We start from the raw sequence: 12,940 nt of genomic DNA on the forward strand, positions 1-12,940 counted from the left end.
TCAAGAAGAACTGATATTCAACTTAGTACATGGAGTGACTAAAATTATGTGGTTCAAAGTCAAGAAAATAAAGAAAAGTTAGAAACTGCCTAAACATTTATAATTATAAACTGGAATAAGACATTTGATTTTTCTCTGAAAATAACTCATTCACTTTTACTCATAGTCTCTCCAATGACAAGTGAATAACTAATTATAAAGAAGCAAATCATGATGGATGCTGAAAATAATAACTATGTCCCAATGCAAATGAGTAAAGACTGAGCATATTTCCTTAACTTTCAACAAAAATCATTGTTATTATCAGAAAGTGTGTGTAGATGTCAGGGATCTTATAAGAAGCCCATGAAAGAGGAACAATGGCGTTTCAAGGCAGAGAGTAAAGAAGGTAGAAGATCTTAATTGATACAAAGGAGTCACAGGGGAATGCCAGGGGTGGGAAGGTGAAAGTAAAGTGTATTACAGAGATGAGACAGAGGAGAACAGAGCAAGTTTCATCAAAACTAAGTATGAGTCTGAAGAGATGGCTTACTGGTTAAGGCATTTGCCTGCAAAGCCAAAGGACCTCTGTTCGTGTCCCCAGGACCCACTTAAGTCAGATGCACAAGGGGGTACATGCATCTAGAGTTACTTTGCAGTGGATGAAGGCCCTGGCATTCCCATTCTGTCTCTCCCTCTCTCTGCCTATTTCTTTCTCTCTTTCCCAAATAAATAAATAAAAATAAAGAAAAAAATACTAAGTAGGAACCAGGCATGGAGGCAGAGGTAGGAGGATTACCATGAGTTCAAGGCCACCCTGAGACTACATAGTAAATTCCAGGCCCCACCTCAACCCCCCCACAACAAAATAGTATGTGTATTAATTTAAAAAAAGTAAATGTAAGAAAATTTCACAGCAAAATATGTGGGACCCAATGCTTCCACAGCTGACATGCAGTTGGCAGGTCTTAGTTATGACATGTGAGTGTGGCTTCTAGATTGAGGCTTGCATTCAGAATACACTAAGACAATCCCGAGGAACTGGTTATTACCTTAGTTCTGATATAAATTTATTAAGATAATTAAATTAAAAATTAACCTTATTTAAGCAAAATCAGGAAATATCAATATTTGTATAGGCTTTTGACAGATTAAATGTCTTGAACCAGTGAGAAGGAGGGCAGCTGGGCCCAAAGGAGACCCAACCATGAACACAAAAAAAGGAATAGAGTATGTGGAAATGGACATTAATGTCAGACAGCATCCCTTAGGCCGGTTAGGATGTGTGAAATTGAGCCAAAACCTACCACCCAGCATACAACATGCAGGAGAATGTGCAAGACTTGGCATGACTTCTTGATGGAATCAAGGAGAATCGGTGCCTGATTTCCTCTTTTTTAGTAGGTCATACTGGTAAATAAGATTGAGCAAACAGATTTAAGTTAGAAAGTTAACCTATGAAGCAAAATTATAGAAGAAATAGATAGATGTAGATATAGATGTTACAGGTATAGATACAGATAGATACACTGAAAAATGCTCTGAGGATATAGGAGTTAAGAAAGTTGGTATAGCTGGGCGTAGTGGCGCACGCCTTTAATCCCAGCACTCGGGAGGCAGAGGTAGGAGGATCGCCATGAGTTCAAGGCCACCCTGAGACTACAGAGTTAATTCCAGGTCAGCCTGGACCAGAGTGAGACCCTACCTCGAAAAACCAAAAAAAAAAGAAAGTTGGTATAACAAATAACAATGCCTTTTGAACTTCTGGTCAATCTGATAACTTATCAAAATTGAAATACTGAAGCATTACATGATAATGGCATTACTTCTCTATTTAAAAATGGATTTTTCCATTAGCTCAAGAATTAAATTCTGCCTACCTCCTCCCTGCTGACACACTGCACTCACACGCATTCACAGACATGCATATTCATACATGCACAAACACATGAACTGACACACACTCTCCACTCTTGAACACTTGTCTAAACACATGTGTGCACACTTAACTACCATACACAGTGTACAATCATATGATATTAACCAGAGACACCCTTCAGATAGTACATAATAGTCCAAAATGTTAAGAATAAAACAACAGAGGTCAGGGTAAGTTCTAGGCTCAGAGCACTGGGTTCCAGTGTTCATGCCAATGAGTATGCTCTTTGGCTGCAGTGTGTGAACGAAGACAGATGGTTCTGGCATAGCCACTTCCCGAAAGCATCTTCTGCTGCCCACAGAAGGGGCATCCAGGTGATTGGAAGATTAAGTTTGAGATAAATGTTTCACAGAGATGGTGATTTGAGATGGGAGGTGATGAGTACAGCTGTGAAGTGGGGAATTGTAAGTGGTTTCAGTCCTGTATACAGTGAAGGACCCAATAATTGCCATGGGTATTCTTAAGGCATAGTTTAGGGGATGGATCCATGACATGGGATATTTTGACATGGTGCCGTTCTGTGGGGAGAGGCTAAGCATGGAAGGCATGTGATGGAGGATGTGAAGACAGGCACAACTTTTAGAAGGCTGCAGGGATGACTCAGCTTGAGATGAAGAAGAAATCAGGTCCTCCTCTGCAAAGGACAGAAGGACATTGGATGTAGCTCAGAGGGGCAAGGGCATGGGAACACTGGGCATTTTCCATAAGTACTGAATGAAGACTTGTCTTGCAGCTTAGTGGAGTAGGAACATGGTGCTGGAGACGTTAGGGTAAAAGGGAGGAGATCCGAAAATGTCCTGATACACGAGAGCCCCAGAGTCCAAGAACCATGGCTACAGAGCAGGGTAAGGCAGCGTTATTTGCTGTGACCAGGTTGCACAGCTTGGGCCCCTTTAGCTTTTCATTCTGGGGGATAGTTATTGACATACTTAACTTGTGTGTGTTGACATTGGATACAGGAGTCACTTGAACAGCATTCACAGTGAGCACATCCTCGCATACACTCAAGCAGACCTGTACATGCTCTAGAAACCCAGGATGGCAGGCTTCCACACTTCCACAAGGATGCAAACCCTTGGTTTGCACATTGAAAATTCACTGGCAGTGAGAGGGGGGGAAAAGTGCACTCAGGTGAAGTTTGTAGGCTAAGCTGTTCTGATAAGAGTGCAGTGTGTTATGCAGAAGTGAGTTAGTGTTTTCCTTATAGAATTGATGGAATTTTGCCTCTTTGGGTAAATGAAGGAACAGCCCAGTTTTGTACTCAGAGTAGAGAAGAGAGATATGGAACTCATCCCATTGCAGCAGTATGAATCCCATGTTACAATGCAGAGGATGAAGTTAAAATTTTAGATTCGAGGGCAGACATTTCATGAGTCACTTAATCAAGGCAAATGGAGTTTACCTCCAGAAAGGTTCTTTTAAAATTTTCATGCTTCTGTACATAGAAAACAGTGCTCCTATGGTACCTGGCATGGTTTGCATGGCCTGTGTCTTGGTCCTCAAGCCATTTCTTACATCTGGACATTAGTGGAGCTCAAGGCAGTTAAAAAGTTTGATGACCAAGTAAGAGTGCTAACTGCATAAATCACTATTGTTTTACTTAAATAACATGTTGTCAACTGTGTCCATAAGGACACAGACATTGGGACAGCTGCATTTAAATTGTCCTGATTTTAATTTTTTAACATTTTATTTATTTAAGAAAAAGGGAATGGGTACACCAGGGCCTCCAGCTACTGCAAATGACCTCCAGACACATGCACCATCATGTGCACCTGGCTTATGCGGGACCTGAAGAATTGAACCTGGGTCTTTAGGCTTCGTAAGCAAATGCTTTAAACCACTAAGCCACTTCTCCAGCCCTAAATTGTCCTAATTTAAAAACTCGACTTGAGTATCCATAAGTAAACCTTTCTTTTTTATTCAGTTAAATGTATGTGAATGAAACATCTAAAATTCATATGAGAAACATTTAATTTTAAGAATTTAGCTGTATGCAAATTATGTGTTTTATGTGTATTAGTGTGTGTGTGTGTCTGCATTAGCATATATGCATGGGCATATGTCTGTGAATGTATGAATGTGATTGTGTGTGAGTGCATATTTATTCAACATAAAACTTGAATTCTTTCAAAAACACATGAAACTTTTATAGTAGTTTAAGCATAAAGGAGACCAATTCAACAAAATCATCATTGTTATTAATTTTTTCACAGTTCTATAAATAATAAATTGAAACATATAAAATATATCCTCAAATCATTAAAAACTAACATGAACAATATTGAAACACTTCATCTCAAAATGTAAGAGACTTAACAGTAATTAGGGTAGGGTAGTAGTTTTTAAACAGGCATACAGGAAAGTAAGAAAGAGAAAAGGCTTTTTATTCATTCAGGAATTTAGCAAAATCTAATCCATAGGAATTACTACAAGGAAATGTTAGATAAAGGTACAAACTTATGAAAGAAAAAGCACTAGGCAACGAGGGAAGAACCGCTGATGAGAGCAAGTGCTGCTCAGGTTTCCTCCTGATGCAAGCAGGTAGGCACCTCTGGAAACAACGCTGGAAGAGCTGTTATGAACGGCTAGCACCAGTTAGAAGATGGGGCTGTCAAGCACCCAGCTGACTGAAATCAAGGACTATGATGATTAATCTTGATTGTCAACTTGACTACACTGGACTCAACTGAGAGACAAGCCTCTGGTGGGTCTGTGAGGGTGTTTCCAGAAAGGGTTATCCGAGGAGAGAAGGCCCTCCCCCAGAGTGGAGACACCTTCCACTAGGTAGCCTTGATATAAAGAGGTCCGAGGAAAAAACAGTGCTGCCTGCCTGCTGCCTTTGCTCCTTGTTGGTGTGGGTGTCTGTTCCTGGTTGCTCTGCTGCTGCAGCTGACGCCACAGCCCTCTTTCACTGACCTCAGACTCCAGCTTCTTCAGGTTTCCAAGTTGGACTGAAGACCGGAAACTTCCCAAGAATCTTCTAGATCTTCTAGATTGGAACTCCTGAGGCATCAAGTCTATGGACTGAGCAGCTTCCAGATTCAGCCTTTCCAGTATGTGGACAACCATTGTTGGACTACCCCAGAGCTACCAGTTACTAGCCTTTCTATACTCCCCAGTCACTCCTGCTCTTCTAGGTAGCCCTAACTAATACAAGAACTGGCTACACTAGTCAGGGACCAGCCATTCACCCAGCACAGTGCCAGAGGAGAGCTAGAAAACATGAGCTCAGGAGATAAGCCAAGAGGTGTTTGTTTTAGGCAAAGAAGGTGACATGCTGGAGTTCAGGCATAAAACAAAGATGAAATGCATCACATGCTACATGTGCTGATGGATCCAGAACATACGGTTGCCATACAAATGTATGGAAATGAACTCTAGCTGATGTCCAAATTGTCCCCAGAGGACAGCATCCCCCCCCCCAGGACCATTTTTGGCAAGACCCACACATGCTCAGATAGAATCGGTGGTGAAAAATGTGGATTCTTACATAGCATGTTTTTTATTTTCATATTTTAAACTATTCAACAACTCTTCAAAGGCTGCCCCTGTGTGACCATGTCCTCCTCATATCCCTGGGAGGCTGTTTCACAGAAAACTGTACTGACAGCCCAGCTTCCTTGCCTTGGTTGGTCACCAGCACTGGGTTACATACAGACTGCGTGCTTATGTCTCCTGAAGTCACATGTTGATGGACTTGGATATGGAAAGACCCTTGGAGGAGGTCAGGGCTCCATAAAGTCATTGGAGTGGGGCTCATGATAGGAATGGAGCTCTTATGAAAAGACTCCAGTATGGCTCCTGTCCATCACTGAGCACATAGCCCGCCTGGTGCAGGTTAGAAGAGCTTGTCACAGGAGCAAACCTGCTGGCAGGCTGAGCTCACATGGCCAGCTCCAGGACCACAGGAAGATTACTTTGGATGCTCATTTGCTGTGGGGCTGGGTAATCTGAGAAGACATGTTGAGGTGACCTCTTGTGGAGAGAAAGTTCCAGGTGTCATTTTAGATGTATAGAAAAAAAATGCTTATAAATATCAAATCCTGTCTGAAAGAGAAGTACACAGGGTGTCCCTGTTTGAGCATGAGGACACCACGGCCAGACAATGAAGACGGGAAGAGCACCCTGCACTCAGTGGCCAATGCAGGTATGCAGTATGAATGGGGATGTGACTGACAGGGACAAAGCCTTGGGAACAATGGAAATCACAGACTGAGTTGCTGCACAGAGTTGCTGCTGAGAGACAGAACCACTGCTCTGAGGCATGGGATCTGTCAGTGCATGACAGTGCTCTGTGAGACAGGTTTGGGGACTTTGAGTGAACTATGAAGTAGCAATGTCCATTTCCTTTGCCATACATATGCTTTATTGTAGAGAAAGAGGATTGAGGGTAAACTTCATCCAGTTTCCTGTCAGAACATCAAGACAGTGTGAACAGCCTAAGATTTGAGAAGCAATACATTTTTATACTTTGAGAGGAAGAGAGTCAGGTGTATATAGAGAGAATGGGCATGACCAGGCCTCCAGCTGCTGCAAATGAACTCCAGACACATGTGCCACCTAGTGCATCTGGTTTGCATGGGTTCTGAAGAATCTAACCTGGTTCCTTTAACTTTGCAGACAAAAGCCTTAACCGCTAAGCCATCTCTCCAGTAATTTAGAGAAGTACTAAGAGAAGTAACATATTGATGCTAGTCTTTAATTTAAAAAGTACTTGAGGGGGCTAGAGAGATGGCTTAGCGGTTAAGCGCTTGCCTGTGAAGCCTAAGGACCCCGGTTCGAGGCTCGGTTCCCCAGGTCCCACGTTAGCCAGATGCACAAGGGGGCGCACGCGTCTGGAGTTCGTTTGCAGAGGTTGGAAGCCCTGGCGCGCCCATTCTCTCTCTCTCCCTCTGCCTGTCTTTCTCTCTGTGTCTGTCGCTCTCAAATAAATAAATAAAAAATTTAAAAAAAAAAAAATTAAAAAAAAAAAAAAAAAAGTACTTGAGGGCTGGAGAAATTGCTTAAGTGGTTAAGGCATTTGCCTACAAAGCCAAAGGATCCCAGCTCGACTCTCCAGGACCCACGTAAGCCAGATGCACAAGGGGACACCTGCACCTGGAGTTCATTTGCAGTAGCTAGAGGTCCTGGCGAGTCCATTATCTCTCTTTATCTCTCTTTCTCTCTCTCCTTTTCTCTCAAATAAATACAATATATGTTTTTTAAAAGTACTTGAATGTGTAAAACCACTCTTTCTTACTCTGCAAAGACAATTGACAATTTTGTTTCTCTTAGAGAAAATTAACTTGTCTAGTGAGATTGGAACAGTCAGCACATATGGGATCAGAGATTTTAATGCTTCAACCATACTTATTTTGGATAAGGATTCAAGGTTGCTGGATAGAGTCAAGTTACATGTTAGTTAATAATTCAATACAACCTGCAGACTCATACAAAATTATTCTAAGGAAAACAGAAAGCAGACTGGCCAGAGGAGAGGGGCTACAGAAGTTGAGTTGGGACCACAGGTATAATGTGGCAGATGTTCAAGGTAACTGTGTAATGAGTGTTGTATGGCAAGACAGTGTGGTCACATACATGAAGGAGCCACAATCAGATCTATAAGATACCACTTAATAACAAGTGAAATTCCTGTGTTTTATCAAATTTATTTAAGCGTCAGCAAATATATTGTGCACAAATATAAACAAGTTTGGGCTTCTTAAGTAATGAAATAGATGTGGGTATATGTGACTAAAACCAAACCCATGATGGTAATTTGAAATTCCATTAGAGTGTGTTATGTCATACAGAATGCTATCTGTCTAGGACATTTAAGCTTTGAAATTTATTTATGTCACAGTCATCTGGGTGGAATATCTTTTGCCAATGCTTGAAATTGACTATTTATACCAGCAAATTGACCACCCATGGATGGGATACTACTTTCTGATTAAATCACAAAACAAGCAGAAAGCCTTATCTCATGCAAGTCTCATGTTATTCACTCAGAACACAGATGCTACATACACTTGGCAGTATATAGTCAGACAGCCTTTATCCCAGTTCAGCTCTACAGGGTTTCACTGTTTCCATGGTAAACCTGAATTGCATTCTTAGAGAGCAGAATAGGTTTGTAGGGACTTTTATTTTTCACTCCTGTGTCTGGTCATTTTGTGTGGTAAATGCTATTTTTTTCCCTTTTTTCATTAGTTATGTACACAGTTTGTATATAATCATTTTGATACCATTGTTAGCCTCCTCCCTGTCCTCCCCGCTTGGCAGGGACCCTCCTTGGTGGGGAATGTTGGTCGTGAATTGTGGGGTTAGCTATCAGTTATGGGGAAGAGGCAATGTTTCTGTACATAATGACCCTACATGTGGCTCTGACATTCTTTCCGCCCCCTCTTCCACAAATTTCCCTGAGCCATGTTGGATTCAGTAAATGCTATTCTTGTCTACTCAACAGGTGCATCTTCTGAGAAATGCTGGTGATGAAGTTACCATTACTGTTGAATATCTCAGGGAAGCACCCTCATTTCTGAAGCTCCCATTAGGTAAGTGTGAAAGGAAGAGATTTCAGACTGTATGAGATGTCTCCCAAGCACATGTTCAGAGATGAGAAAGACATAAATGGAGGAACCCAAGGGGTTCTAAGGCACTCCACATGTCCACAGAGCACAATCAGATCACTGTCTGCCAGACAACTCTGCATCTCTTCCTTCATGTGAACTCTCCACAACTGTGTTTAGCTATGCATGTACATATATATACATATATATGTATATAGATACTTAGCCACATACACATATACACATATGAAGATAGGTTTGTATGCAAAATATTTAGGTTGACTTGAATTTTTAATTGATTAATTTATGTATTTATTCATTTGACAGAGAAAGAAAGAGAGAGACAGAGAACAATAGAGAGAATGAGTTCACCCGGGCCTCCAGCCAATGTAAATGAACTCCAGACACATGCGCCATCTTGTGCATCAGGCTTGTGTGGGTCCTAAGGAATTCATCCTCAGTCTTTGGCTTTGCAGGAAAGCATCTTAACCACTGAGCTATCTCTCCAGCCAAACTTGAAAGTTTTTAGCACAAAAAAGTAGAGTAATAGTAAGTATGCCTTTCAAAGTGCCTACCACAAAGCAGCAGTCAGTGATATGTTGTTGTACTTGAACTGTGATCCAGAATGACTGTGATAAGTCTCAAGTCTGGAAAATGTACTTTCCTGAACACAATGTTGTGCGGTTTCACTTATTCTCTTCTGCGGTCATGTTTAACATCAGGTTCTGCCCTGCCTCTAGGTGGTAGTGTGTGCTCAGGCTGTCCTCCTCAGAGAAAAGACTGAAGGCAAGGCTGAGCTTTCCTGGAGCTGACATCTTGCTTGACAGCCTCATGCCCAGTAGCAACTGGCTGACAGAACAGAGTACACAGCATGGCCCGTGGCCAGCCTTACCCTCCCATCCTGATTGAACCTCCCTTCCTTCCCCCCATCCACTCCTCACTGAAAGTAGAGCGCCCTTCCATGGGCCACCTGATGTGCTTATGCCCTCTCTTCTGTCACTGTTCCCTGAGGTCGTGCCTTCCTTCTCTCTTACATAGATGGTAGGTGACCTGGGTGTGATGACAATTGTACACCCTGACGATGCACACGCTTCACGCTATATCAAAAAGACCATTAGGCTCAGACCTTCCTACCTTCTGCTCTTGGGATTCTGAGCAAGACATCTCCAGGAAGCCACAGAAGATGGCAGCTCTGTTCTCTGATCTGACAGAAATTGGCATCCCAGTGCTGTAGGCACATGGATAGGAGTCGCCACTTGGTCTGCCTTCCTCTTGGCCACTCCTCTGCCAAGTAGAAAGTGAGCAGCAAGTGACAGAGTTCCTAGGTATGCAAGGAGGAGCATATGGGGCACAGAAGGGGCCCATGTACAGACAATAAGACCCTAGAGCAGGAAAAAGTGGAAAATGTCATAAATCAGACCCATGTCATCTTTATGACCCATTTTGTCAGCTCTCAGAGGGCAGCAAGTGAAATCAAAAGCAGGGCTGCACAGTTGGAGAGTGCAGGCAGCAAGGATGACCCATAAGAGGTGGACAGAGGTTCTGTACTTGGGTGTGATGCACAAATGAGGCCATCTGTGTATGGAGACAAGGAAGGCCAATCCCATCACTATTGGAGGCCTCAGGAAGCTCGGTGTGTGTCATGGCAAGGGTACGCGATGGATGGAGCTGTTCATTTGTACTGTCCAGAGGAAAAAAAAGACATAAAAGAAGAAGCTAGGGGCACAGCATTCCCTTCAAGGGCATACAGCCCAGGAATTGACTCCTTTTACATGGGCCCCTCCTCCTAACTGTCCTAACAATTCTCAGCAGAGCGATGGTCTTAGCTTGTGGCTTGGAGGAACATACATATCCAAACCACATCAGGATGGTAGAAATTGCTTATAAGTGTGTACATGGAAGGCTGGGCCTGGCCTTCAGTGCTGTCCCCTACACTATAGGACATACATGACAGTGAGGCCTGACCATTGTTCTCCATCCCACTGTCTAATATCACACACTTATTAGGCCTTGTGTGCAGCAGTCCACCTCCAGATAGGTGTCTCCACTTCCAGCATCGACCTACATGTGCATGTTGCTTGAATGTGTCTGCACACTGAGATCAAAGGTGAGGGATATGTAGAACCCCACCAGCAGGGAGGAAGGGCTCACACAGACTCTAAGTGACTGGGCAAGGTGCTTTCTTTCTTCCCTTAGGATTAGTGACCTTCCTGGAGGCAGGGAAATAGTGACACGCTGGTGTCATTGGAGCAGCAGAAGTAAAACAACTGTAAACAATAACATCTTTATCTTGTAAGAAGAGATAGTAGCACAATTCTAAGGGGTCATTTCCCACTGAGTATTAAACCCGGGGGCTGCATAGTAATGTCAATCTATGGGTTTGGCTGGAATCGATGGGTGTGTTGCATCACTGCTAATGAGCTAGGAACTCCTGTGAGTATCACTGCTTGCTCACATGCAGAGCTTCTTCCCTCTAAAGCTTGTTAAGAATTGTGCCACCATTTCTTATGGGGCAGGGGCCTCCAAAGGAGGAACCTTACAGTGACCAAACACTTAGACCTCATGAGTCTTTGTCCCCAGGCTCTAGGGACAGATGCTGAGTTCCCAATTCAATAAATGTCTGTTTACTTTTACTTGGTTCTTTATAACATGAAACAGTTAACATCTTAAAAAAAATTAGTGCTCATAAAAATTTAAAAAACAGGGTCCATAATCTTTCCATAAACCCAGTCACAGCATATTCTGGTGACAATATATTGCTGAGGGAAAATTGCTTCTTTTCCACATGGAGCAGACTCTGTTGGGTCATTTGTATGAAGCAGCATCTGTCCCATAGAAGTGATGGCTGGGGTGGAAAACCATTACAGCAGATTCATATGGAAAATGTCCAGTTTCAGCATTTTTAAAAACTAATGTTAAAGGGAAAATAAATGCCTATTGAGATTGAGTAAACATAGTGGTGTGCTTTAAAAAAAATCAAAAAAGATATTTAGACTCTTGGTCTTTTTATAAAGATGCTATTCACATTAACTCCACCTACTCTGCTTCAGTAGTTTGTAGGATTTCATGACTGTATACCCACCACCCCTGATTGGTCCCAGACATTATGATCACCAACAAGGAGGTCCTGCACCCGCCAGTACTTAGTTCTGATTCCTCTTCTCAGCCACTGATAGCTGCTTTTTTCTTCTCTGTGAATGTGTCTTCCAGGAAATGTATGCAAATATCATTTGTAATACTTTGTGTATGGTCTTTTCCACTTAGCATGATGCTTTCACTCCTGTGGCAGCATGCATCTGCTCTGCATTCCTTTGTGAAAATCAGGACCTAACTAGTGGGCATTTGTTTCTTTGTCTAGACTGTGATACATGCTGTGAACATTCACTAACACGTTTTGTTTGGACATCTTTGTTGAGTCTGTGTGTGGGGTTCAAAGTGCCACGTCCTACGATAGCACTGTATTTGGCTTTGAGCATCTGCCACACTACTTCCCGTAGTGGCTGTACAGCTTTCTGTCTATGGTGGTTTGATCCATGTGTCCCCATAAATTTAGTTGTTCTGAATGCTACGTCCAAAGCTGATGGTAATTTGGGAATTAATGCTTCCTGGAGGCAGTGTATTGTTGGGGGTGGGCTTATGGGTGTCATAGCCAGCTTCCTCTTGCCAGTGTTTGGCACACTGTCCTGTTGCTATTGTCTACCTGACATTGGCCAGGAGGTGACGTCCACCCTCTGCTCATCCAATCATTTTCCTCTTCTCTTATGGAGTTTGTAAGGTAAAATAAACCTTTTGTTCCACAAGCTACACTTGGTTGGGTGTTTTCTGCCAGCAATGAGAACCTGACGGCAACACTGTCCAATCTATAAAGCCACAGTTCTTTTGACAAACCATAGCTCATTCTTTTTATTTATTTATTTGAGAGAGGGAAAGAGGCCGAGAGAGAGAGAGAGAGAGAGAGAGAGAGAGAGAGAGAGAGAGAGAGAGAGAGAGGGAGGGAGGGGAGAGAAAATGGACATGCCAGGGCTTCCAGCCACTACAAAAGAACTCCAAAGGCATGCACCACCTTGTGTATTTGACTTATATGGGTCCTAGGGAACGGAACTGAGGTCCTAGGCTTTGCAGACAAGTGCCTTAACCTCTAATCCATCTCTCCAGCCCCATAGTTCATTTTTTTAAGGGAAGTGTCTTTATAACCATAGCTTGTAAAATATAGTTTCTCTATCTTTATATTTTTTCTTTATTTTTCATTACTATGTGCACATGATTATGCATGCCTGTTCATATTTGTGTGTGCGCATATGCATGCATGCATTCACAGTGTCAACACCAAACACAATTTCATGTGTTATGCCTCTCAGGCACCATCCAGCTTTTTTTTTGAGACAAGGTCTCTTGTTGGCCTGGAGCTCACCTATTAGGCTAAATTAGCTGGTCAGCAAACCCCAGGGAACTGCCTGTTTCTGCCTTC

The 12,940-nt window shown here is 42.6% G+C and overlaps 1 protein-coding gene across 1 annotated transcript in view; it reads left to right on the forward strand.

Annotated features, from left to right (window-relative positions):
- The window catches only part of Sntg2 (syntrophin gamma 2), a 248,453-nt gene that overhangs the window by 115,497 nt on the left and 120,016 nt on the right, over positions 1–12,940 (forward strand). The window contains exon 7 of the mRNA XM_045143508.1: positions 8,370–8,457. Coding sequence (XP_044999443.1) covers positions 8,370–8,457 — 88 coding nt within the window. The remainder of the gene's footprint in view (positions 1–8,369; positions 8,458–12,940) is intronic.

Source organism: Jaculus jaculus, chromosome 2 (assembly GCF_020740685.1).
Source record: "Jaculus jaculus isolate mJacJac1 chromosome 2, mJacJac1.mat.Y.cur, whole genome shotgun sequence".
Classification (NCBI taxonomy): domain Eukaryota; kingdom Metazoa; phylum Chordata; class Mammalia; order Rodentia; family Dipodidae; genus Jaculus; species Jaculus jaculus.